General features: G+C 44.6%; 1 protein-coding gene across 2 annotated transcripts in view; it reads right to left on the bottom strand.

Moving 5' to 3' along the window:
- PRKG1 (protein kinase cGMP-dependent 1) overlaps positions 1-24,072 on the bottom strand; it is a 339,627-nt gene that overhangs the window by 104,341 nt on the left and 211,214 nt on the right. For both annotated transcript variants that reach the window (XM_056495519.1, XM_056495518.1), the window contains exon 5: positions 4,519-4,582. In XM_056495519.1, coding sequence (XP_056351494.1) covers positions 4,519-4,582 — 64 coding nt within the window. The remainder of the gene's footprint in view (positions 1-4,518; positions 4,583-24,072) is intronic.

The raw sequence follows: 24,072 nt of genomic DNA on the forward strand, positions 1-24,072 counted from the left end.
TTTTTTTAAAATTCCCTTCCTGTGCTCCATGCCCACATTAAAAAAAATCAAAAGGAAACCTTAACTCCAAACAACACATTTCATTCCAATCCAAAGCCAGAGTAGCTCCTGCCCTGACTCTGTTTTATTCCTGCACTCCAGTTTTTTCAGCTGCATTTTAGTTTCTAATGCTTTTTTGCCCAAAAAGCTGCACCTGCAAACCTAAAGCTGTGTTCTCATGAGCACCATTTGGAAAATTAATAGAAGTACAACTTTGCAGTTGTACTTTGTCAAAATCAGAAAAATTTTGTCCATTTGTGATGGAGTCAGATGTGAGTGAAGCTGATTTGATGCCCCCACAGGCAACATTACCCTGTCCCACACACCCCAGAGTGTTTCTTTTGATAAAAAAAATAAATAAATAATAACATTAATGTATTTTTTTCTTAACCAAGCCTTTTTACTCTTCCCTGTTTACTTTGAATTCTTTCTCAAATCTGATTTCTGGCTCACATCAATACATCAATACCTGCCTTGGTGCTGGCAGAGCCTGCAGGACAGACCAGTGACCTGGTTCCCATTATCCAAGAGCCATCCTCACTCCTAAATCAGCCTAAAAAACACTGATTCTATGGAAAGCTAATTAATTTTGCACATTTCCCCTCTTCTATTCACTGCTGCAACACAATCCACAAAGCCAGGTCTGTGTTCAGCCTCTGTTAATTAACCAGAGGCATCCCAGGACTTCTGATCCATACTAATTGGGCAGTGTGGAGAAGGAAGGATGCTTGGCATCTCTGCAGGAAAGCTCAGGATGGCTCTAAAAGCTGAATTAAGCCATGAAATCTCCTCCAAGACCCCACTCTACACCAGGAACCACAACAGGAGCTCCACGAGCATCAGGGAGGAATTTGGGGTTGGCTCATTTTTTTAACATTTGTGCCTTTTGACATTCAGTCTTTCACTGGAATGAAAATAAAAGGGAAAGACAAAGGCTGGCAAGCAACACTCAGCACACAAACTGAGCTGCTGAAGTGGCTGCAGACAGGAGCTGGATCCCAGATTTCAGCACCCAGAGGGGCAGGAAGAGTTTTCCATCTCTGGCAGCCTCTGCCTGTGGGGTTCAGCACATTTCTCTGCCTGAAACACATCACTGGCACTTGGATCTCAGCAGTGCATTCAAAGAAATTAAAATTCTGAGTATTAATGATTCCAGTGAAAAAATTCCCCCCAAAAAAGCACACTGGGAGATGTGGAAATGGAATTCCCAGCATTTCCAAGCTGTAGCTGCTCTCCTGTTGACCCAGGATAAGTTAAGTGCTCTACAGCTGGATTTAATGCAATTAGCCATGTTTAAACTTAAATATTTATTTACACTGCAACTATGATAGATAAATATTTTATATTTTAATGTGATATAATGTATTGTCAGAGAATCCTGGAATGGTTTGGGTTGGAAGGGACTTTAAAGTCCATCCCTGTGCCATGGGCAGGGGCACCTTCCACTATCCCAGGCTACTCCAAGCCCTGTTTATATTTATATATTTATACATTTATACATTTATATATTTATATATTTATCAATAAATATATTCACACACATAAATGTTAAAGCTTTCTCGAGTACTGGATACACAGCAATGAGGCAAATCCACGTGACACAGTTTAGACCTGAAATTATCTGAACAAAAACTGATCTGCAGGGCTTTGTAAGCAAATCAAAGCACCTTTTTTGCTGCCTCTCACTCCAGCTGCTCAGATCCCCTCACACAACATCTTCCATGGATTAGCAGGCTAAATCCCAAACAGTGGAGGAACACAGAGAGCACAGGATTAGGAAATGCAGATGAAAAGGCCTGGGTTGAAAATGCCAAGGAGACCTTAATTCAATCTCCTCCTGTGCATCAGCAAGCACAGAACTTTAAATCTTGGATGATTCTGTCTGGGGCACCAATAGCATGGAGCTGCTGGAGTGAATCCAGAGGGAACCAGGGAGCTGCTCCCAGGGCTGGGGCCCCTCTGGAGCCAGGCTGGGAGAGCTGGGGGTGCTCACTGGGAGAGGAGAAGGCTCCAGGGAGAGCTCAGAGCCTAAAGGGGCTCCAGGAGAGCTGGAGAGGGACTGGGGACAAGGGATGGAGTGCCAGGAAAAGGGGCAATGGCTTCCCACTGGCAGAGGGCAGGGATGGATGGGATATTGGGAAGGAATTGTTCCTGGGAGGGTGGGCAGGCCCTGGCACAGGGTGCCCAGAGCAGCTGTGGCTGTCCCTGGATCCCTGGCAGTGCCCAAGGCCAGGCTGGATGGGGCTTGGAGCAGCCTGGGATAGAGGAAGGTGTCCCTGCCCATGGCAGGGGTGGGATGAGATGATCATTAATGTCCCTCCCAACCCAGTCTGGGATTAGTTACCTCAGCTGCCCTGGCTGAATTCCTGCCTCCTTCCCCCTCTGTGAAAACCCAGCCCAATCCAGTGGAGCTGGGACAGATGTTCAGGCAGGTATCAGCCCCATCCCTGACATCCAGGCAAAGGGATCCTTCTTGGAAACAGGAGTAGGAATTTGGAGGTGAGGATTAAAATTTAGAAGAATCAGCTGTAGGCACAATGAAGAATTTGAGATCAAATGGAAAATTACAAAATCATCATCACCTGGAAGTGGCTTCAGAGGAGAAGAGGTCAAGGAACCTTAATTACATCTATCAATACCTGAACACCTGATTTGAGATAGAAATCTTACAAGCCTTACATTTGAATGGCACAGGGAATAACCTTTAAGAGGAAAAACACTGCCAGAATGTGAAGCAACTTAAGGCAGGAAAGAAATCCTGATTTTTTTGCCACAGAACCCAAAAAAAATGAAGTGGGGAAATAAGGAAAGGAGGAAGTGCCAGCCAAGATCCCAGAGTGCTGCCCATGCCCACCAAAAACTTGTCCCACTCCTCAGCCATGCCAGGAACAGACTCTCCATCCTGCTCCCTTCAGGACTTTAATTCCATTTGGTAAATGAAATTATTGGCAGTGTTGGTGCCTCTCAGCTAATCCCTGTGTGAGTCACCAGACATGTTTTTCCATGTAATATTAACAATCCCATGATCCAGAGGGGTTTCCCAGTACTTCAGAGGTGTAAGCTATGGAAAGGAGGCTGTAGCAAGGTGGGAGTTTATATCCAAATATACAGATCTGAAAGTGGCTTTTTATTTTTAATTTATGCAAAACACAGCCTATTCAATCCAAGACAAACCCAGAGGAAATAACACTGATTCCAAGCAGGAAACTGGGAGCATCTACCCTAAAAACCCAGATTTATTCCTCAAAAATGCTGCTTTCATGCTTCATTTCTTCACTGATACTTATTAAGAATTTTTTTTTCCCCCCTGCCACAAAGCTTTAAGTGTTTCTGGGAAAGTTTTATGGACTTTATTCTCCTCCTTAACTCTTGATAAGGAGCTTAATGCTGGTGATGTGATCCAAGCAAATACAGTTTGGCAGTGGGGTTTTGAGATAGGCAGATGGAATTTATGGCAGAGGGAATTCATATCCTTTTTTTCCCTAAATCAGAGCATTCCCTGGCAGTAAAGGGAATAAAGCTTATCTCTGACTATGCAATTATTCAGGGTGACAAACAGCTGATTTGTTGGAGCCACAGAATTTATCTGGGCACTAAATAAAAAGGCAGAGATGGAACAACACCCCAGCAAAGCTCAGAAAAAAAAAAGAATTCAAATCAACTCTGATGTCAGCAGCACTTTTCTTCCAAATCCAAGGGAACATCTTCCCTGATGGAGAGGCATGGATGAAGTGAGCAGTAATGAAATAAATTACTGCCACACACACATTTCCTGCACTTAAATCACCTTTTGGAAGGGTTTGCTAATGACTTTCTGGGATATTGAATCCCTCAGGCCCAGAAGGGAGCACCATGGGAATAAAATATGGGGGAAACTGCGATGTGACCCCAATATTTTACATCCATTTTATATCTGCTTATGGGGCAAGGTTGGGACAGTTTGGTTTTGGGGTTTTTTTGGTAGGGTGCAGGTAAGGTATTTTTGCATTTCAGGGGGTTTGTAGGAGTTTTTTGTGCTTTTTTTTCTGGTTGGTGTTTTGTGGGTGATTTCTTTGTTGCTATAAATAGACATTATTAAAAGACTGACCCTAATGAGATTCCAGTTACAGCCAGGCAGGCAAAGCCCAACTCCATCCCAACACCTCAACACTGCTGGAACTCTTCCCAGAGCACCTTTAAAGCACCCTCCAAAACAAATGTCCCATCAAATCTGAAATGAGACCAGGTTTTTACATTCCTCTCCTCTCCACGACTCATCCAAGGGCTGGAGAAGCTCATTCCCTTCTGGATATATGATTGATTCTCAGTGGGACAAAAATCCAATTAAAAAAAAAAAACAAAAACTCTGTTCAAAACTGGATTTATTTTCCTTACAACTCCTCTCACAGCCTCCATGGCTCCCAAACTGGGAGCTCCTCTTTGGGGAAAAAGATATCACCAGCAGAATGTTCATGAAGTCCCAATGTTCAAAGCACTTACCTCTTCCAGGACATCTGCAAGCTTGCTGAGGATCTCCTCTGGAAGGCTCTGGAATGTGGGAACACTGCAATGCAAAAGGAACCTTGATTAATGGAGATTAATGGATCAGCTGCTTTTCTGCCCTCTGTCTCTCTGAGATTTTTCCTTCATGCTCTGGGGCTGAACAGGAAAAATGTATCATGGAAAGCTGCTCCTTTTCTAGCAGCCAGGATGGATTTGGTGATGATGGGAGACCACTGGAGTAAACCTCTGCAGAGCCACCCCTAAAGCTGCTAATCAACTAGAGATCCATGCAGGATCCTGGAATTCCTGTGTGCCACAAACCTACTCAGTCATATTCCTTCAGCCCCCCAGAAATAAAATGCAGCACAGAAATGGGCAGGGAAGATCAGCTCCAAGCAGCCCCAGATACAAGAGTGAAACCACACCTGGGTGGGCAGAGGGCAGAGCTCTGCAGCACTGAGCCACCATCCAAGCCCTCAGGGAGTTTCTGACCACTTCCCTGCTGGTTTTACAGCCAAATCTGTGGCTTTTCTTTGGTATCTTTGTCACTTGTTTGGCAGCAATTCCCTCAGCAAAGGCTGCCCAGGCCAGGCTGGGATGGGAAGGTGATGCAGCCATGAAGAGCCCCTGACCCAGAGTCCACAGGACTGCACCTAAATCAGTCTGGAGCAGGATGGGAGACACCAGTTTGGGTCTCCAAACCTCCAGGGAGCATCCTGTATCTCCTCTGCCTACAGCCCACCCAGGAATGGTCTTCCTTGGAGAGACCAAAAAGCCATCAGGACATGGTGCAGGGCAGCCTGAACCAGAGGATCTCCAGATGTCCCTCCCATCCTCAGCTCAGCTTGGACAGCAGGAGGGATTTCTGCATGGAAAGGGTGCTCAGGCCTTGGCAGGGGCTGCCCAGCTGCAATCAGCATTCCTGGAAAGGTTGAACAGCAATGGAACTTGGGGATATGGGTCAGTGTGGGGCTCAACAGTGCTGGACTTGATCTGTAATGTCTTTTCCAACCTAAATTACTCTCTTATCATTTATCCTTCTTTTTAATTAAAACAAAAAAGATAAAAAAGTAGTTTCAGTTGAATCTATTTAATGATAACAAGATAAACCTGGTCAGATAAATGCAGAAAACTATCACCTTTCCTGCTCTCAACAGCTTTTTTTTTTTCCTTAGGAAGAGCACTTCTATTACTGGGAGAACATTGTAATAGGAGCAAGCAAACAACAGGACAGGAATTCTGTGATAGCCAGGCCTAGCATAAAACAAAAGTTCATTACATCAATTCCAGCATTCCCAAATGAGGAATGAACTTATAGGAGAAGATAACAGCCTTGGACAAGTGGTCAGATTTTAGTGTGGCTGCATCTTTTAACACCCAAATTGGGAGGGAACCCACCACTTGACATTTTTTATGGATAATTATGCCTGTGAAATCCAAGGAAGGGTAGTTAAAGACATCTATTATAAACAAAATTCATTAACAAAAAAAAAAAAAAAAAAAAAAAAAAAAAAAGGAAATAGGCCCTAAATTCTTAACAAATTCCAACCATGAGAAAAGCCTAAAACTTCAACTCTGCAATAGAGCAAATGACAGGAAAAGCAATTTGTTGACAAAACAAACACCAGCACATCATGGAATTACATCACTAATATCCCAGATTTAGGGGGGTTTATGGCAGGCCAGAATTCCCCTGAACAACCAGAAGTGACAAAACAGCCAAATATTTGAGTTTCTTTGATAAGAAGAGAGCAATACTTGATCCTTCAGGTCAATAAAAATCCCCCTCTGTTCTCCACAGGACCATATTAAATGGGTTCATAAAACAGAGTCCTGATTCCCTCCAAGAACTGCCTGGATTATTGAAGGACTTGTGTACAAAAGGAGTGTTTCCATGATTATTTCCAGGTGGGAACTTACCCTGAAAAGCAAAGGGAGCCCCAGCTCTCCAGGGAGAGCCTTGAGCAAAACAGCTGAGCTGCAAATTGCTCCAAGTGGGAAAACCCACGGGACAGAGGAAAATGGGAGCAGAAAACCTCCCAGGGAATCTTTGATCAGCACAGCAAGAGGCAGGAAAATTGTATTTCTTATTCCACTTAATGAGTGATTTCTCCACCTGAATCCACTCCCTGGATGAGGTTATGGAATCCAGCTGGGGATGGAATAGAGCTATTCACAACTGCCCTCCTGCTCACCTGCAGACCCTCTCCTCCTCGAAATTCTTGAAGGTGATATGGCTGTTAAAAAGTATGGATGCCAAATTATTTGAGTTTTAACAGAAATGCAGTAAACTGGATTTTATTTAATTTATTTTATATGTTTATTTATTTAATAAACAGCATTTTATCAGGAGAGTGTGACTGGCATCACAGGGAACAGGATGGAGAATCTTCTCCAGCCACCCTGCCCTTACACCCTGGCAGTGAGCAGGAGAGGAGGAGAGGGGACATTTTCCTGGCTGCATTCCCCACTGCTCAGCCACAGAACATTGTGCAGGGGTGGCAGCTCCTGGACCCAGGAGAATTTCCCGTGGGGAACTGCTCCTGTCTGGATTCTGCCTGGCTCCAAACATGACACATTTTCCCAGAGAGCTCAAGGTGCCTTGGGTAAGCAGAGTTCCAGACTCCAACACTCCAGTAAAAGGAAATTAAGGCTCAGTTCCTTGGAACTTCTTTTCTGGCACCCAAAAATGAATGCTGAAAAATGCAAATGTTCTTGCTTAGCACACCTGGGATGCTCCTTCATCTCTGTCTCAGCTCCAAAAGAAGTGAGGCTACATTTGATCAGCCCAAGCTGATCCTTGATTTAGGATATCACCAAAAGATGGTATTTTGGAACACTCAAGCTGTACAGGCAGCCTCCCCCTGGGCTCCCAGTTGTGTCAGGCAGGGAATGCTGGCTCCATTTGGATCATGGTCCTGGCATAATTTCATAGAATCAGAGTGGGGTTGGAAGGGACCCTAAAACCCATCCAGTGCCACCCCCTGCCATGGTCAGGGACACCTTCCACTATCCCAGGCTGCTCCAAGCCCCATCCAGCCTGGCCTTGGGCACTGCCAGGGATCCAGGGGCAGCCACAGCTGCTCTGGGCACCCTGTGCCAGGGCCTCCTCACAGGTACATTCCTTTTGTGTTCCAAAGTGCTGCAACAAAATCATTCCTCTTTTCTGTCAGATTAGTAAATATTATTTGGAGGATCAACTGCTGGTGATTTTCATTCACAGTACCCACAAGAGAATGGCAGAAATTAATTTCAGGAAAGGTGTATCTATTTCTCCAAAAATCTCAGTCCTTCCCCAGTCACACAGGTAATTGCTAAGTGCAGGCTGGTTTTCCTGTAGCAATTTCCCATATGCTTTTCTTGGATTCATGGAATTGCTGAGACGGGAAAATCCCTCCCAGCCCATGGAGCCCAAGCTGTGCCCAGTGCCCACCTTGTCCCCAGCCCAGAGCCCTGAGTGCCACCTCCAGCCCTTCCTTGGACACCTCCAGGGATGGGCACTCCAAAGCTCCCTGGGCAGCCCCTGCCAAGGCCTGAGCACCCTTTCCATGCAGAAATTCCTCCTGCTGTCCAAGCTGAGCCTCCCCTGGCACAGCTTGAGGCCGTTTCCCCTTGTCCTGTCCCTGTTCCCTGGCAGCACAGCCCGACCCCCCCTGGCTGTCCCCTCCTGTCAGGGAGTTGTGCAGAGCCACAAGGTCCCCCTGAGCCTCCTTTTCTCCAGGCTGAGCCCCTTTCCAGCTCCCTCAGCCTCTCCTGGGGCTCCAGCCCCTCCAGAACTGGCCACAGCCCTCGAGGTCCCTCAGCAGGGCCAGCCCAGAGGGACAATCACTGCCCTGATCCATCTGGCCACACTGTGTTTGATATAAATACACTGGTGTATAAAGATAAAAGCTGTCATGCACAGCCTCACAGCCCTGAACACTGATTTTATGATCCTGCATTTGCAGTTCAGCCGAAATTAAATTGTCTTTGGCTTGCACTGTAATTACCTCTTCAAAACAGTTTGCTGTCAAAGAGTTTCTCTCCTGCATTTTTTCCCCTTTGTCTAGGGCATTTCATGGGAAATGAAACCTCAGCCTTCAGCCTCTGGACAGACCCAGCCAGACTGGGTGCACCAAGCCAATCTTCTGCTTCTGATTGAACCACAGAATCCCAGGATGGTTTGGGTTGGGAGGGACCTTCCAGCTCACCCAGTGCCACCCTGTGCCATGGGCAGGGACACCTTCCACCATCCCAGCTTGTTCCAAGCCCCATCCAGCCTGGCCTTGAACCAGAATGAAGTCCAGCAAAGACCATTACCTCACACAAGGCAGAAACAAAAATGTTTTTGGGACTGATTTCATGGTGTGCCTCAAAAGAGATCCTTAACACTGGTCAATGAGTCAAAATCACAGCGAGTGTAAATAAGGGACAAGTGGCATTTGCATGCACAGTCTGTTGGCTCTCTTTCCTCTAAATTGGGTATTTACATCATATCCAAGACTGAATCAAGGCAGGAGTCTTGTGTCTGAGAGATCTCTGCTGCACTTGACAGCTTCATAATCATCTCTTTTTCATGGAGCCACTGACACCCCTTCCAAGCACAGCCCTGTTTGCTGCATCCTCCTTTAACCACCCCCATGAAATGAACATATCACAGAGATCACCATCATTTTCTGCCTTCAGAATTACATGTATACAAAAGGAACATAAACTCTAAATGTTTTGAACATCCTCTGAATCACCCATTTTTCACGTTCTCCCCAGGAACTTCCCCAAAGCAAAGGAACCTGAAAAGGACTGAGCCCAGCAATTCCCTGCACAGGAGGCACAGCTTCTTCCCTGGGCACTGCCCAGCCTGAACAGATTGCCCACAGAGCCTCTGGGCTCTCCTCCCTGGGGCTGTTGCAGAGCTGTGTGCACACAGGGCTGTGCCCTGTGCTCTGGGATGGCCCTGCTGGAGCAGGGAGGTGACACCAGGTGCCACTGAGCTCCCTTCAGCCTCAGCCATCCTGGGATCCTGTGTAATACTTAATTTTATTTTTTTTTTTAATTACTCCTTGACACAGTTGTTGAGTAAATCTTCACAATTCACAAAGCATTAAAACACCTAAATCTCTTTTTTTATTTTGAGTTACTATGAGAAGGAGTTAAAAACATGGATATCCTGCCCAACACATTCCTAGGCTGGGATTCAGCAGGGGTGACCCCATGGTTGGCAGCATCACCAAATCCCAGACACTGGGTTTGGGAGAACCTTGAGCTCCTCACTCTGGCTGATACATCTGAGATGATTTATGGAGGGACAGCTCCAAAGAAAATCCCTTCTGAGGGATCACCAGGACCACTTCTGAGGTCACCAATGAGAACAGACTTCCAAGAATGACTTAGTTACCACCAGAGAAATAAGTCAAAAAATGGTACCAAAATCCAAAGAATTTTGTTCCTTTCATAGTGAGAACCCAGCACAACCACACTGTGATGAAATCCTGGGATTGGCCCCATGAAAATCCACCCCAGGGGCATTTGAGACCTTCCTACAAACAAGCAGTGCTGTGCCAACCCCAGGGATCCCCAACAAGACCTCCAGAACATCCCAACCAGCCCAGTTCTCTGATCCCAACCCATGAATGGGCAAAACCCCCTTCCTTGTGATTTATTCCCTGCACACAACCCCAAACACCTTTAAAGTACCTCTAAAGCCAGAGCTGGGACATCCCTTTCTTCAGGATAAGCCTGAGTCCTTTATTGAATTAAAGGAAGGAGAAGGATGATTTAATCCCAGACTTTACAACACTCTTGATTCTCCCTCTGGTCTTGGAGATCAAAATTTCTATGCACAGCAAAGCCTCTGCAGCTGGAAATGAATTAAAGGTTGAGGATTTTCAAGGGGCCTGGGCTGTGTTGGAGAAATAATCAAATAAAGCCTGACAGATTCCACACACTGCTCGAAAATCCAATTGTTTATGAAAATATAATATTGGGAATTTTAGAGACAGGCAAGCAGCATAATGGGCAATAGAATAAAAAAAACCAACAAAATAAACAAAAAACCACTCTGTGCTGGGAAGCCAATTGCAATAATTCCATACAATTCTGTTCTGCTGCTGTCAAACCCTCTCAGCTTCCTCTCCCAGGCTGGTGACCTCAAATCCAACCCTCTATTCTTGATCCTACTGGCTTATCCCAGTCCTGGCTTCCTCTCCCAGCACAGCCCACCTGGTGCTGGTGATCCCAAAACTGACCCCAATTCTTGACCCTACTGGCTCATCCCAATCCCAGCTTTCTCTCCCAGCACAGCCCATCAGGGGATGGTGATCCCAAATCCTATCCTGATTCTTGATCCTACACTCAGGCTCATCCCAGTCCTGGCTCCTTCAAGCACAGCCCACCTGGGGCTGTTGATCCCAAATCCAACCCTCAATTCTTGATCCTACACCCAAGCTCATCCCAGTCCTGGCTCCTTCAAGCACAGCCCATCTAGGGATGGTGATCCCAAATCCAGTCCCTTCATTCTTGATCCTACACCCAAGCTCATCCCAGTCCTGGCTTCTTCTCCCAGCACCTGTGGCTGGTGATCCCAAAACCAATCCTGATTTTTGATCCTACCCCAAGGCTCATCCCAGTCCTGCTGGGAGCAGGACATCCAAGCTTCCAACTGGAGCACCTCGGGTTCAGATGATCCACGAGGGGAAAGTGCAACATTCCAAGTCCAAAGCAGTTTGGAAAAGGGGAGGAATCTTCTGGTCAGTGGTCACCAGCAGGATTGACCAGCCACGGGTCACTTGCCCCATGGAACAGCCCCTGTCCTGCCATTAGATGGAAATTCCTGGGGACTTTTCCTTTGGATCCAACATCCATCCCTGCTGGAATCCCAACAGATGTTTCATTTCGCTCTCTCCAGCATTTCCTCTTTTCCATTGTTTTCTCCACTGCAACATGAAAACTTCACTAAATTCCACCCATTTGTTTAACCAATTGCTGTTCACCAGATGGCAGAAGGTCAGCCTGTGCTGGGGTTATCTCTGTATCCCAGAAAGGGAATTCCACCAGCACCCTGCTCCGTCATTCCCTTGGCCTTGGTGGAACCTCCAAACCTTTTCATCTTGCCCTGTTCCAAAAGTGATGAAGGCAATCCTGAAGCTGGAGGGGTTGGGAATACCTGTGGGCTTCCTGGTTGATATTTGGACAGAGAAATAATAAAAGGCAGGACAGAATTCCAGGATTTCTGTGGCAGGCACGAAGCAAACAGAAGGGAAACCTGACCCCAAATTAGCCCATGAGGAGGTCAGGGAAGGGGAAAAGACAGGGAAGATGGATCCAAAAGGAATGAACCCAGTTTTGGTGCTGAGTTTTTGCTGTGAGCTCTGTAATCCAGGATATCCTGCCCTGCCTCTTTTCCCAGAGCATCTTCCAAGAGCCTGGCTATTCCCAGAGCCCATTCTCATCCAACAGTGGCTCCACCACCCCATCAAAAATGATTTTAAAATGCAATTTATGACAGTCAGCTTTATTTCACTTTTTCATTGAAAGAAGGTCACCATGATACAATTATGGCTGACTTGCAGATTTTATTTTCTGTACGTTGATTTCTGCAAGGCCACATTTCATCTTGATTGCAACCACTGTTCAATATGTTTAGAAGGAAACAGTTGAGATTAAAATCTGACTCATTGACAGGTATCAAAATACTGTTAAAAGGAGCCAGCAACAGGTGTTGAAAGCACTTCCATAAATCCAGTCCTGGTTCCCTGTCATTCCTGATTTATTGATGATTATTCCACACATTTGCAGATGACTCAGTTTACTTCTTTGGGGTGATTAATGTATAAAATTTCCCTTAATGGTCCACATGTGTTCAACAGCTCTGTTTGGACCAGGCATGTAGATCAGGGCAGCAGCACCAGCAACACAAGGATTGATTTAAAACACAACCACCAAGTTTCCAATAACATCCCCTAGAAATCCCATTAAGTGTCACTGGAATAACACATTTGTCACTTAATATGGATTCAAAGTGGTTATTAGCCACATGGGAGGAAGATCAGGTGGCAAATATCATCTACAGGTGAAGCAAGGCGAAATCCAGTGGATTTTGAAATCCCATAAACTGAGTTTTTTGTCTCATTCCCCCATTTCCAGCAATAAGGAAAGGAAGGAAAAGCACCAAGGACACAAGGTTGGATATTTTCATATCAAGGGATGCTTTTACTTTTTTCCAACCAAAATTCAGTGGGGGTTGATCCATTGTCCCTTAGATCTGGAACCTCACAGAGACAGTGCTGGGAACACTTTGTGAAGGACTGGGATTCACTGAAACACCAGTTTAACCTGGAAACTGAAACACAGGAGAACAGAAGGTCCTGGATTGCTGGTGTTGTTTGGAAGGGTAAATCCCATTACAGGACAGGAAAATCCAGGTCATGGATTGCAATCCTGGTTTCCTCAGAGGATCCAGGAGCTGCTGAGCATCCCCCATCCTACATCCAGCTGCAGAGGAGTAGAGGCTGTGTTGGGCAGGGCATCTGCTCCCTTCAGGTTTCCCTGGGGTGGGATCAGCTCAAGCTCAGCTGTTTCACAGCAGGGTTTGGAGCAGATGATCCCTGCAAACACGAACCACTCCATTATTCCATGCCCTGGAAGCAAATGCTGATTCCTCCTGTCCTCTGCATAAGTGCTTGCACTGTAATTACTTGTTTCAAGTGACATTGTTTTCTTTCCAATGCCACCCTTTATCTCCCCACAGGGCATTACAAATCCCATCCTTCGGATGTGTGTGCCTGCACTCCCACATCCCAGTTTCCTTTGAATTTTATCTTCCCAGTTTTCCAGCAGTTTGGATTTTCTTGTTCAACCAGATTCTGATTGATTCCTGGTGTGCTCTGGCCAGCTGGTTCTGCTCCCCCTCCTTGTCAGCAGCTTAACAGAACAGTGATTCACGGCAGGTCAGCTGGAATTTGCTCAATTATTAACAACTTCAGGAGTTTTTACCATCCCTCTGAGGACACTTCAGCAAAGCCTGATTTGTCTTCATCTCCAGCTCAATTCAACAGCACGGCTCCTGTGAGTTCTTTGAGCTCTTGTTCAGTGCATGGAATGCCCTTTTCCCTTTTCTGACTTCCCCTACCCTTTAAAACACTGATTTCTAATTGCACATCGAGCTGCTGGGGCACCCAGTGAGTTTGTCTCCCTTGAGCTGCAGTAACTCTTTACATCTCCTTCCAGAAATAATTATGCTGGTTTATCAGTGTCTATATGAAGCTTGAATTATTCCTCTTAATATGCATTAACTTGTCTTTTTTGGAGTGACAAAAACTGGCCCAGTGAAGTCACTCCAGTGATTACTGTCCCTGTTAGTTTCCAGTAATCCACGAGACGTATTTATTGGCGAGTCACTTGTGTGGTATTTCCAGAGACAGTACATAATTGAATTTAAAATGCATTCCTGATGCCTGTAAAAGCAATAAAAATGTCACCCTCTGCCTGCACATTAAAAATTCATCCCATGCAAGGAGAGGACAAATGCATAAAATGATCATTATGATGTGCAAATGGACTCGGTGCAGGAAAACCAGACTGGTCTCTGCCTGGACATAAAAACATTAAGATATCAGAGCACAAATGGCACCATTTAGAGAACTTTTAAAGGTGCTGAAGAGACAGTGCTCCCATTAGTAGCATGACTAAGGATTGCTTCAAAAATGGGATTTGTGTATGAGAACAGCGTGGCTCCTGCGTGAGAGCAGAATTAACTCCCTGAAATAAAAACAAACCAAAACCACCATTCCCTGTTGGTGATCCTACCCAGGCAGCCACATCATCCATGTAACTCCTTGTCTGATGAGCATTGATGAGTGTTTTAAGTCTCTTCCCACTCAGGACAGAACTTCCACACTTATTTATGGCCCAGAAACTCATCCCTGACTTTGTCATGCACAGGTCCTTGGAAAACCCAGCCAAGCAGCTGCTGCCCTTGTCCTTTACCTCCCAAGGGTTCCCACTGCCAGAGGGCAGGGATGGATGGGATATTGGGAAGGAATTGTTCCCTGGGAGGGTGGGCAGGCCCTGGCACAGGGTGCCCAGAGCAGCTGTGGCTGCCCCTGGATCCCTGGCAGTGTCCAAGGCCAGGCTGGATGGGGCTGGGAGCAGCCTGGGACAGTGGAAGGTGTCCCTGCCCATGGCAGGGGTGGAATGGATGGGCTCTGAGGCCCTTCTAACTAAATTCTTTCTGGGATTCTATGATTCTGTGCTAATTCAGCTTATTTTCTGGACTTGTCATTGACACCTGTGGTACCACAGCTTTTTTCCCTCCTCTTTCATTTTTGTTTTTGCTAAAGAACTTGCATTGCACTCTGCCCAAATCTTACTTTCTGTCTGCTCAGCACAAAGTAACTTTACAGGTAATTTAGCACATTGTGAGTCATTAACTCCTCTCCAGATTCCCCAGAGGCTTCTCCAAATTCAGTCCAGACACAGAAATTAAAACCCATCTTTTGCTCACACAGATTAATTTTTCCTAGGAGCGAATTCCTATTTCTATTCCTATTACAAACTCTTCCTTTTCTCACCTCAGAATTGACTTTGGTTACCACTTTGGAGTCCAGCCTTGGCCATGGAATCAGAAATCCATGGAATGGTTTGGGCTGGGAGGGACCTCAAAGCCCATCCAGTATCACTCCTGCCATGGGCAGGGACACCTTCCACTCTCCAGGGTGCTCCAAGCCCCCTCCAACCTGGCCTGGAGCATTTCCAGGGATTCCAGCCATTACACCCTGAGCAGCAGGTTCAGGGCAGCTCAAGAGTGAGAAAAAAACTTCAACTCCCAGACAGGAGTCCCTAATTTTTAGCTCAAAACAGCTGGAAAAAAGGGCAGAGCTCCATTCCTCTCCTCTTTGGTGCAGGTTCCTGCACTTCCTCCCAGTTTGAGAACAGCTGGAATCTCCCAAAGAGGAGCCACATTCTCTGTTTTCCTCAAATCCACACAAATTCAACTCTTCCCATTCAATAAGGGGGAAATGCCAATGATTAAAAGCTTTTCTCTTGTCCTGCTCAGCTCCAGAACCAAGGCACGGTGGATCCCATCACTGAGAATTCTCTGTGACACAATGAGAGTCACTGGGAGTTAGGGGCACAAAAGAGTAAATAATCAATTTACCAAATTCATAATCTGTGGGCATTCAGTGATCAAATCAGTTCATTTTACTCAGTGGGGATTTCATGCTCAACAACAGCTTCTGAACAAGATCCCCTATCAACAATGCCAGGGGCTACTTTCTGCAACATCTTCTTTTGTGCTAATTATTGCCTATCTTTAGACCAATATTTCAATATCTTCATGAGGGGAAAGCACTGCCTGTGTGGGGAAGGCAGCCTGTCATGTCTCCAGACATTCCACAAAATGAGATGCACATCTAAACAGCTCTCTGTAATCACATTAAAGGCTTTGTGCCTCATCTTTCCTGGGCTCTGCTGAGACAAAACACAACAATTACCAGGTAAGGGATGTGAATTTCACTCAGGAGAGATGTGCACACACAGAATCCTTTCTAATCTTCAAGCACAGGAACAAGAATTTACCCAATTTATACATCTTCCAAACAAATCCACCTGGCAAACTGTGGGAGTACTTCTGGAATGGCCAAAACTGCATGACTGTTGTGACAAACACTGAAACAAATACTTCTGGCTTTCCTGAGCAACTCCTGATGAGTTTTAATTCAAATATGGGTTGGCTTTGGTTTGGAAATGACAGCTTTTGGATGAAACAGATGTCAATCCCACCTCTATGATATTCCCCATGGAGTTTCTGCTTCATGCCAGAATAAACTGCAAATTGGGGAATTTTTTTGCCTTTTAAAATCCAAGTCCAATTTCATGCCCTGGGTTGTTTAAGGAGGAGAATAAACCCCTTCACTTATTGCTCACCTTGTCCCAAATTCCAGAGGGCAGGTGGAATGTTGGGAATGATGTCAATCACAAAAGCCACCCCAGAGCTGGCCAGGGAGGAGGACAAGCTGGAGGAGCCACCACCATCCATTGTCCTTTAAAACCACATCCACCACGTCCTCACTGCTCTCGTCCAGCTGGGTGCAGCTCTGACACCACACAGAGATAACCCCAGGGAGATTAACAGAGAGCAAATAACTAAAAGCACTGATAATTAAACTCTGAGAGGGGAAAAAAGTCAATAAGGAATTATCTGACACCTTCCCTTTGCTCCACCAGTAATTACAGATGGTTGTGAGGTTTTTCTCCAGGAAAAAAACAGGAAAGAACCTGTCACTCTGAGCAAAGAAAGAGGAAAGGTTCCCTAAACCAGCTTAGGAATAATCTAAAATTTTTGTTTAAGCCAAATTTCTTCCTTTACCTGCCAGATTAGCCATTGATGAACTCACCAAGCTGCAGGCATGTGAAACAAATCATTCCAAGACAGCAACACACAGGATATAAATTGTATAGAAACCAACTCACTGCATTAATCCCACATTTATCCATCCTCCAGCCTGCAGATTCTGCAGAGATCCAACCTAAATACAACCTAAAAACAACCTAAATAAATCCAATTTCCTCATGAATCATCACTGTTTTTCTGTGAATGTAAGGAAACACTGCAGCAGTATTTCCACCACACTCTCATTGCACCCAAACAGTGAAGCAGCAGCTTTTCCTGTGCCAGGGCTTTGTCTCCAGCAGCATCACTCTGTAATGTCAAGGCCAAAATGAGCTCCCAGCTCCCTGCCAAGGAGCATCCAGAGGTGTCCTCACGCACATCCCAGAGGTCAAGGCAACACAGGGCTGCAGTTAATGAGCTTTTGGTTTGGAACTGTGCCCAGATCTTTACTTAGTTTGGCCTTCAGACTCTCACACACTTCACAGGGCAGATGTGCTCCTGAGTCCTGGGCTGCAACAAGGTGGATCCAAAGCTTGTCCCTATTTTTCATCTTGATTTGGGGCTTTTTTTTTGTTGGTATATGGGACAGCAACTGTTTCACCCAGATCACTGACAACCATTAAAATCCCTCTGTCAAAAGGGTCTGGATGAATTTATGCATTGTACACTCCCTCTGCAGGGGAAGCAATAATTCCCTTTATTCCAAAGCTCCTCAGAGCCAGCCTGTGCTATTTTGGTTTTGCCTGAAGATTCCAACCAGTGCACCAGGATCACACCATCCTCATCCCAACACACATCTCAAGGGCTCTGTGTTTGCTAAGAGTTAACTAAAGTGACAGCTCATCAGATTCCTAATGAAATTTTTGTTCTTTTTGAAATGCATTTTTCATGATGCTTTGTCATAATAAAATTTAAAGAAAAAAAAATCAGGGCCAAGTGGCACATCAATTTCCATTTTTCCATCAGTTTGCTGCTCACCCACAGCTGGGTTAGCTGGGCAATGGGAGAACTGTCAACCATCCTTGAGGAAAGATGGAATGAAGGCTGCAGCCTTGGATATGAATATTGGATTTCAAACCACACTGCTGGGTTGGGTTAGTCACTGCCTTTTCCAGCAGGGAGAAAACCCCACCTCTTCCTAACCTAAGTGGATTTAAGTGACAGCATCAAATCTGCACTAGGTTTTCTCCTTTACTCTGTGGGCACAACTCCAGTTATCCCAAGTGTTCCTCCCTTCCCCAGCCATGGCAATTGAGCTTCCACTCATGTTTCAGGCCAGGGAATTCATTTCAGAGCTGTGTTTCTAAATCCCCCTTTCTGACAGAACCCAAAGTGTGTTTTTTACTGAACTCTCTGGGAATTGGTGCCAAGAGAAAGCAGCCATGGCAGAGGCTGTTCTCAGCAGGGCTGAAATTCTGGATGTGCAAAATGCTGGGTCTCTGCACTAAAAAATCCACTTAGGAAATCCTGAAGAGCTTCACAGCAAACTGAAACTTCAATTCCAGCCCATTTAACCATCCATGCATCCATCCTCAGCTTCCAAGTGCTGCAGGCAGCAGTGTCCCCAGCCTGCCTGACCCCAAACCACACCAGCCACTGCTCTGCCCTCTTCCTCAGAGCCTCTTCATCCTGTGAGGAATCCAGATTTTTCATTTTTGAAGCAGCCTGCCAACCATGTGCTCAGCCCCAAAGCTGCATTTTCCATCAGAATAACTCTCCTCCAGAAGGCTTTGCTTGGCATTGTGGATTTGCAGGCAGACTCCAGAGTTTTTATTAGGCTCCAAGGGCAGTGTGGAGACAGACTTTTCAAACACAAAGCCTGAGACATCCTCCTTGTCATTAGGCTTGGCTCAAACTTTTCCACCAGCTGTGCAGAAAAAGGCCCTTTTTCCATTACTTTCTCACCCTAACATTCCATGGATTTTAATGTATTTTAGCCCACTTTCATTTAGGATTCTCTAAAATATTCTACTGGAGACCTCAGCTGGTTTTCCATTATAAACCCAAGACACTGAGCAGTTTTGCAAGGAGAAGAAATCCCAGCAAACACCACCCAAAGGCATCTCTGACCCTGGCAGACCCAACATTCCCACTTCTCTTCCATGGACTTCCATGGCTAGCAAAATGCAATCTGGGATGTTGCACTGAAATTCAGGCATTTCTTCTTAGAAGGGATGGAAAAACACGAGAGGGAAGCTAAACTTTAACCTGTCAAGAAATGCTCAGGTTCCTCCCTCATTTGGAAAATAATCCTAATGATAAAGACAATAATCCTCTTATCACACAGGAGCCAATGTGATTACGAGCCAGGCAAAGGGAAACAGAAATTTGGAAGCCTCCAGCTGCATTTCTGCCTCTGCATGAAGAGTTCTTTACATGGCCTGATCAAAAAGCAAAATATTTCCAAGCAGACTCCTGGCTCTGCTGAAATCCTTCTTCTCTGAGGAGACTATCAGCCTTGGGAGGGAACTATTTGTTATCTGAGCATGAAGATGGACACAAGAATAGGGTCTGGGTGATAACAGGCTGGATAGGGGAATAAATGGCTTTTTAGGTGAAGTGTCAGGCACCAGGACCAGCTCTGAAATATCTGTGGTTATCAAATGGCTGCACAGTGTCCAAGGGCTCCCAAAACACCTCTGGAGCCCAGAGGAAGGAGTTTAATGGGGAAACTTCAAAAAGAAGGTTAAAGAACAGACCTGGATCTCCAAATCATCTTATCTTGCTTAAGCTGAGCATCCCTTGCTGAAGCTGAGAGTCAAGTGCAATAAATCCTAAATTTGTGCTTGTGCTCTCACCTTGATTTCCAATGCATTGATGAATGATTTATAATCCAATACTGATCACTGAGAAGGAGCTGAAGGTTCTTAAACTCTTCAGGCACCCTGGTGACAGCCTGAGGGATGTTGTGTGTGGGGCATGGGGGAGCACAACTATCTGTGACCATAGGGAGGGACAGGGATGAACATCACACCACTTGATGTTTTCCAACAGTTCCAGGATTGGTTTATAAATTAAGGGATTAAATCAATTGTATTCCACCTCCAGATGTCTCATCCTTCACAATTCCCCATCAGTGATAATTTTTAATACTTAAATATAAGCATGGCTGTTCCTCTCTCCTCTGCCCCAGCAAGGGGTTGAACAACTGCCCTGAGCATTTTCTACAGCTGATAGGTCACAGCCCCAGAGATTCTCACCAAAACCAGCAAAAGAACACCCAAACAAGCCTTGCCCCACTATTTTGGGCTGCCTCCTTTCCCCTCTGAGGGAAAACTCAAGGAAGCCATGCAGGGTGTAGCTGCAGATCCTGACTTGGAGATGACACCACCTTTCAGAGCCCTGCATTTCAAGCCACTCTATAATGTGATCAGAATATTTAATAACTGCATCTACTTTAATACTGGCAGTAAAAAGCCCCAGTCTTTCACTCCAGTCCTTCCCATCACTCCACTTTTCTCTACATTTTAGCAAACAACACAAAACAATCCTCTTGCTATGCAGAGCCATCAGTATTTCAATCCCAAACCATCATTTGGGAAGGATGAGTGACTTCAAACAGACCCTGAACACCTCAATAAATCTCCAGTTGTGCCTAATGTTCTGCACTGAGCTGTGAAGAGCTGCAGAAAGCACAATCTGAAGTCCTGTCACAGCCTGGAGCTCAGAATTCCACTGTCCTCCTGGGCCACCAGCCAGGATTTGATGGAAAATTCCTGACAAGAGTTTTCATCCTGAACATGCAGGATGTGGGACAGAACCACCCCTGAAGGCTCTGAAGCACCACTGTGTTGACAGGATTGGATCAGAAGAAAACCATGGAACTCTTGGTTTACCAGTGATCCCACCCTGTGGATCCATCTGTACCTGAGATCCCAGGCTGCAGGTGTTAAAAAGCAAAATGTGATTCTCATTGCAGGAAGAATAAACAACTGATGGCAAAAAAAAAAAAAAAAACAAACCAAAAAAAACCAAAAAAGGTAGCACTCATCCTTTAAAAAAAAAGGGGATTTGGAAATCAAAAATACCAAGTTAAAATAAACATCATTATTTTTCAAGGATAAAAAACCAGAAGAAAAAGTCCAGGATTTAATTGCTGGCATCATCTTTTCAAATTCTCAGTAGAACCACTACAATAGAATGATCTAAAAGTAGAAGGCAGCAAGTTAAACCCAAAGCCAGGCCTTGTGCCTCTGGAGATCACAAGTGGGTCTCTGAGGTGTTTTTCCTCTCTGACAGAGTCAAAAAGGGGAAAAAGGACATTTGTCCATTTGTGGGATGTGCTGATCTTCAATTTCCCTTCCAACCCATTCTTTATTCCATGAATCAGCAATATTAAAATGATATATAGGGACTTATTCCAATGTGTATTAACCAACATTTCAAACCCAGCTGACACCAGAAGTGAGGGAATTAATTCTCCCCTCCTATCATGCTCTTATTCAACAGGTACCTGAACCCTTCTGCCTCCTTTTCCCTTTTCTCCCTTTTCCCTCTGGTACATTAATTCCAGTAAGGATTTTCCTTAGTTTAAATGTGTATGGTCAACATTAAACCTCTATTACTGAGCAGTACCTGCCCCAGCCTCCTCCTACCCATTCCCAGCATTCACTAAACTGTGGCTATCAAAAAAAAAAAAAAAAATCATCACAAAAAGCATTTCAAGAAAAGCCAAGAAAGACAATTTTCCTGTTAGAGGGCAGAAGGAATGGACAGTTTGATCCTTTCAGTTCTGCTCCAGTGCCTGCCCGTGCACCATGGAGCAGCAAATCCTGCTCAGCCCTTCCCTGGCCATGCCCTCAATGTTCCCACATTGAATTCCCAGCCTGAATTTCAAATCACAGCAAAAACCAAACACACCAGGCAGACAAGAGGGGGGGGAATTTCCAGAGCTTCTTTTCCATGCAGGGGATTTAATCCCACAAAACCTGGAAGGCAGCTGGGTTCACATTTATGGATGACCCCAGGAGGTGCAAGGATGTCCAGGCATCCCCACCCTCTCCATCCTCCTTGGAATAATTTCTCTGCCTGCCCAAGAAATGTTTGCACTCCTAGGATTTCAGGCTGTGTGTGTAAGCAGCAATTTCCCCCCAGTGTCCACCCCTAAAGGTGACACCAAACATCCCTCAGCAGCTCTCCTGACTGCTTCCAGGGCCTTGGAAAAACTGGAGTTTACCCCACAGACCAGACCCTGTGGCCTCTGTTAACTGAGGGAAGCTTTTTTCATTTATGAAGCCTTTCTTGGGAAGAAAAAAAAAATGCAATATTTACTCTTTCAACGTGTTCTGGTCTTAAAACTTTTATGTTTAGCAGGAAATTCTTGCCACAGCACAAGGTTTTCCCCCCCCCAACTTCTATTCTCTGGACAAATTTATTTAACAAACAGTTGTTTCCTTAACTGAAATATTCTGATTTTAATGGAATGGAATGATTTTTAGGACTGGCTTGAGAGAGAAATGATGGTAAGCCTGGAAGAATGAATATTGCAGTGAGAGGTACAGCAGCATTTAGCACAGCTGTGACCTCACTGCACTTGCTAAGGACAAATATATTCAGTTACACACAAAAAGCAGGAGAAAGAGAATATTCACTTGCTGCTTGCTCCAGAAGAGTTGTTTGATATCAGTCAGGGGACTCCAGGATGTTCCTGCTGGAAAAAACCCTGACAAACCCATGACACCATTGGGGTGACATTCCCAGGGAGCCCTGCATTTATTTTCAGCAGGATAAATGAGAATTAAACAAAACAAGACAAAAAAAAAAAAAACCCTAAATGAACAGCCTCATTTCAGCCCCAAAAGTTTAATTTCTGCTGTGCTTTGCTCAAACATGAAAATCTGTTTTTGGAGACAGTGATAATTCTGTTGTTGGGATAATGGCACAATTACAGAGGGACTTTTTAGATCAATATCAGCAGGAGAAAATCCTGTCCAACCCCACTGACTTTTCTGTGGGCAGCCACCATTCAAACCTTTTTTATTCCATTTATTTCTTAACAAGAGCATTTGCATTCATGTATTAACACAGGAATGGGGAAAAAAAAAAAGCCCCAAACCCCCCAAAAGCAAAGAATAAAGTCAACAATCCACAAGCTCCTTCTTTTCAGGATTTATCCTTGTTTTCCTTAGAAACATTTTGAAGGAAAGCATCTCTAAAAATGAGCTTTTAATGTAGCAAATGGGATTTTAAAATGAGCATTTAATGTAGCAAATGGGATCTAAAAATGAGCTTTTAATGTTCCATATGGGATTTAAACTGAGCTTGAGACAGCTAAAGATGCCCAGAGCCCAAGTGGAAGACCCAATGGGAAGTAATATTTTTTTAAGGACCTTCCTTCAGGTGCTCCAACTGGAAGAAATCCTTTTCCCTAAATTCAAACAGTAATATTTTAAAAAATAAATATTTATTTGCCTGCTTTATGCTGGAATGGATGGGTTTTAAACCCCTAAAAAATGGCTGGACTTGATGATCTTAGAGTGGTTTCAAACTTAAAAGATCCTATGAATCATGAAGATGTTATATTATATATATATTTACATTGTACATGGCATATAATATAGATTTTAAGTGTTATCTACCTGTATAAACTAATATTTTATTAATAACAGGATGGTAACCAGGATTATTAATTATTGATCCTCTCCAAGGCTTAAATCTCTGAAAGAATTGAAGCAACCTTTGGGAAAATCAAAATGAATGAGTGAAAAATTTGTTTTTCTGTCTTTATGTTTATGTTACTCATCCAACCTGCATGTTACAGCAACCTAAAGCTTTGCTTTCCTAAAAACTCCCATTTTACTTCCACAAGCAGATTTTTCCCTTGAAAGGGTGTTTTTTTGTAAAAATGTGTCTTTTCTGACACACTTGGAATGACTCACATGAAAGCTCGTCTCTCACCCCTGGGCTCTGGAATCTCTTTGCCAATGAATAACTCACAACAGGAATGAAACTCCCCCACAGCAAAGCTCCCCCTCCTCTCAGGAGGATGGGCAAACAGCAAAGAAAAATCATCAGAATTATAATCATCATTAAAACCAGAAGAGATGAGAAGGAAACAAATCAAATACTGCACTCACCAAAAAAAAAAAAAAAAAAAAAAAAAAAAAAAAAAAAAAAAAAAAAAAAAAAAAAATAAAAAAAAGGCAAGAGAGGACGGCAGTTTCATGGGAATTTTGGATAAA

The sequence above is a fragment of the Oenanthe melanoleuca genome, chromosome 6 (assembly GCF_029582105.1).
Source record: "Oenanthe melanoleuca isolate GR-GAL-2019-014 chromosome 6, OMel1.0, whole genome shotgun sequence".
Lineage (NCBI taxonomy): Eukaryota > Metazoa > Chordata > Aves > Passeriformes > Muscicapidae > Oenanthe > Oenanthe melanoleuca.